This window comes from Alosa alosa, chromosome 8 (assembly GCF_017589495.1).
Source record: "Alosa alosa isolate M-15738 ecotype Scorff River chromosome 8, AALO_Geno_1.1, whole genome shotgun sequence".
Lineage (NCBI taxonomy): Eukaryota > Metazoa > Chordata > Actinopteri > Clupeiformes > Clupeidae > Alosa > Alosa alosa.
In genome coordinates, this window is record NC_063196.1 from 20,835,623 (window position 1) to 20,839,188 (window position 3,566).

At 43.2% G+C, this 3,566-nt stretch overlaps 1 protein-coding gene across 1 annotated transcript; it reads right to left on the bottom strand.

Annotated features, from left to right (window-relative positions):
* Nucleotides 1-324: 324 nt before the first annotated feature.
* On the bottom strand, nt 325-3,029 carry LOC125299585 (alpha-1-antitrypsin homolog). The gene is made up of 5 exons (XM_048250915.1): nt 2,985-3,029; nt 1,896-2,561; nt 1,309-1,579; nt 849-993; nt 325-720 (listed from the first exon to the last, which is right to left on the bottom strand). Exons 2-5 carry the CDS (start codon nt 2,551-2,553, stop codon nt 532-534), a joined length of 1,263 nt encoding a protein of 420 aa, XP_048106872.1. The 5' UTR covers nt 2,554-2,561; nt 2,985-3,029; the 3' UTR covers nt 325-531.
* Between the last annotated feature and the right edge of the window lie 537 nt (nt 3,030-3,566).

Consider the following 3,566-nt stretch of genomic DNA (forward strand, 5'->3'; position numbering starts at 1 on the left):
GGAATGTACTCCAGGTTAGGCCTTATCCACAGGGATACATTTGCTGGGAGCCCTGTTTTCATGCCAGTTGCAGAAATAGTCAAGCAATACAAATATTGCCCCGTCTTGCCGTTTCATAATCATGCACTAGAATCACTCTGAAATGTAGGTTTGAGGAAGGAGAGTAGTTTAAGAAAGGTTGGTTCTTATCTGCATGATTGTTGCATGCTTCTAAGCATCTTTTAGGATACATATTTGTATATTAAGTTCTGCTTTAAGTTGTGTTTGTGTTTTAGTTCAATAGAATTAGACCTTTCACTCATTATCAAAGAAAACTACACAGCATTTATTGTAAACACTTGTTATTCTTTATTTGGTCCCAAGATATAGGTCAAGATTACAGTGTCACCAAGAAGACATAATACTGCATATCAGTAGCTTTTATGAACAATAACACTCCCATGTTGAAGAAACACACACACACACACACACAGAGGGAGAGGGAGAGAGCGAGACTCTTCTTTAAAGACTTCTCTTTTGGCACAGCTCAGTCTAGGCTGTTGGGTTAGTTATTTTGCCCATGAACAGGATGGTCTTGGTGCTGTCCTCCAAGATGAAGACCAGGAAAGGCCTGTTGAGGTTGATGATGTTGGGGAGGGACATGGGCATGATCTCAATGGTGGTGACCGCAGCCGCCTCAGTGCCCTTCTCGTCAACACTCAGGACTGCTTTGTGGGCCACCTAAGATGAAAGGAAAATGTGTTTCTGTCAGTAATCCATCATTTCTTTCAATTATTTCACACATTTGGAGATACGAGAGCTCCAAAGTAGTTAGCGTGTAAATAGCCAGGTGATTGGCTGACTCTTACCTTCGACACCTTGACCTTCTCCTCTGCCATGGCGGAGAAGTCTGCTGCATCTGTGAATGCGTTGACCATTCCCATCTCTGTCAGAATTTCTTTGAGCGGGTAATCAGCAGAGATGGAGAATTTTGGCAGGAAGACATCAACAGAGCTGCAATACACAGAGGCAAAAAAAAAAAAATGAGTCATTGCATTTCCTCTCCGTCACTGCTTTGAATATATAATTTAGGCCAATTCACAGATGTTCCTCAAAATGGGAAAAAAAAAAAAAAAAAAAAACATTTCTAACTACATGCCATTTAGCCCAACAGGATGCATGAACACATTTATTAAGCAGATGCTTTTTATCACAAGGCAGTCCTGCAGTTTTAGTCCCAACTTACTTCCTCAGCTAAGCAGCAATAACACATCTAAGATTCATTATGACTCAGATACAAAAAAACACAACAAAAAACACTCCAGTCACCTCCTGAAGAGGTTGTCATGCCAGTGTCTGAGGTGATCTTTGCAGATCATGGCCTCAACCTCCTTCATCTTCCCTTCGTGTGGCAGCACGATCATCATGGAGGCGTTCCCCTTGTAGGGCAGCATGAGCACCGTGGTGAAGTTGTCCGAGTCCTCATAGAAGTCGTAGCGGCCGGTCCGTTGCATCATGTCCACTGTCACTTTTGTCTTCTCGTCCACGTGGAAGTCTGCCTTGCGGGTGAACTTCTCATCAAAGAGCTTCTCCCATTTGCCTACAGAGACAGATTTCAGGCTGCAGTCAGGCTCAAGGGACAATGATTTGTTTTTTTCAGGGACAGTATTTTTTTTTTTTATCACCTCGCTATGTCAAATAACGAGATTATGTTTACATTTATTGATTTAGGAGATGTTTTGGTCCAAAGTGACTTACAAAAAGGAGGAATAATATTCAAGCTACATTGTCGAGGGGACCTTAGTTAACTATTAATATAACAACAATAAACACAACAAGCTATGGTAGTACCTGAAATAGGCCTTTGTCAGAGCCTAAAGAATGTATAATAAAGGTCATGTCAAGTCATGGCCTACCTCTGAAGTGGACATAGCTGATCAGCATCACGAGGGTGTCTGGATCCAAACTGGACACCATGTCATTGATTTTGTTGTTGGTCTTCTTGGCGATGAACTTGTTGATCTCCTGCACTGCCACTTCGGGCTTGGAGAAATCCACGTTGAACGCCTCGCTCTCAAAGTAGTGCTTGGCGTCCTCCAGGAATTTGTCCAGGACCTTGAACCCATCCTTGATGGCCAGTGCGCCGCCGGCGTCCAGCTGCATGTCCCCCTGCGCGTGGCCCAGCATGTGGAGCATGTGCTCATAGCCCTCGTTGACCTCTGCTGGGGTCAGACTGCTGTAGCCCAGCGTGGCGTAAAGCTGCGAGAGCGTCTCGCCCTTAGCACCCAGAGCCAGCATAGACAGGGCAAGAGAGACGCCCACGGGCGAGAAAAAGACGTTCTTGGAGCATGCGTCGGGCAGCGCGTTCAGCTTCTTGTAAAGGGCGAAGGCGAAGTCGGCGTTGTGTGGACTCAGCTTGTGGCAGAGTGCATCTGCGCCACCATGGTGCGGGTGCGGCTCGTCCTTGCCGTGGTGGAGGTGGTCGTGGTCATGGTCATGGCCCTCATGTGGGGCAGCCCATGCCACGGACAGCAGCAGGACAATGGTCACACAGCAATGCAGAACGCCTCTCATGTTATGACCTGGATCACAAGTGGAGCAAGAGAAAAAGATCCACAGTTGTAGCCTACAGCAGGCAACTTGTAGGCATGTTCATATCATAGGCAGTACAATCGTTATGGTGTAAAACTAGTAAAATCCCCCCAAAAAGAACCACAAATTACTCCAAAACACACACTTAGGAAAAGCAAGAAAAACAATTACTCTAAAATAAGAACACAACATTTAAATTGGGCTTGGTCAGTCACAGTTCTGCTGCAGTTTTCTATTTGGAAAACAATTCTAAAAGCTTTCCTAATAAATGTGTGAACTCGTTTACAAACCATCTGGCAGTAGCTTTTAAAATAAGTTTCACCAATAATTGTACAAAACCATACAAGACCTATAAAAAAATCCAACCCCATAACTACAACAGTCATAAAATCAGGTCTAGAGATGTTACTTACCACCAGGTTTCTCTGTGCCAGAAACTTCTTTGGCAGTGGTTTGACATTTTATAGACTTTTTCTCAATCAGCTGAGTAAACCCCAGTAAATAATTACCCACGTCACCTGTAGATCCTTTGACCTCAATTGAACACTTACACCCACTACATACAGTGATGTAACATGTTGGTTGAGTCAGTAGCTAGAAAGGTTGAAAATATGTTATTCTTTGAGTGATTCAAAAACAGAATCCACTGTATACATTGGGTGGGTTTATTTACAGACACACACACGATTATCTATTCAATCAAATATATAGTTTGTGTCTTCAATGAATTCGCAAATAACCTCAAACAGACATTTCAGCTGAAATACAAGGGAGGCATGAAGCAAGCGTAATGCAGGATTCTCAATAGTTCAAAAGATGTTTTCCAATTCATATAGGCCTAATCAAAATCAAATAAATGGGGCCCCTTGAATAAATGAGGATTTTTGGGACAGTTTATTTTATTTTTTATTTCTTGGTGTGCATCTGGAATGACCAGTGAACTGCTTTGGTTTTTGAAGTGCTTTCTCTTATCACACTCTGCAGTAAGAGTGTTA

Coding starts and splice junctions, on each gene's coding strand:
- LOC125299585 (XM_048250915.1), bottom strand. CDS start 2,553: ATGAGAGGCGTTCTGCATTGCTGTGTGACCATTGTCCTGCTGCTGTCC. Junction 1,580..1,895: donor CAGCTATGTCCACTTCAGAG/GTAGGCCATGAC, acceptor CTGTCTCTGTAG/GCAAATGGGAGAAGCTCTTT. Junction 994..1,308: donor CATGACAACCTCTTCAGGAG/GTGACTGGAGTG, acceptor TGTGTATTGCAG/CTCTGTTGATGTCTTCCTGC.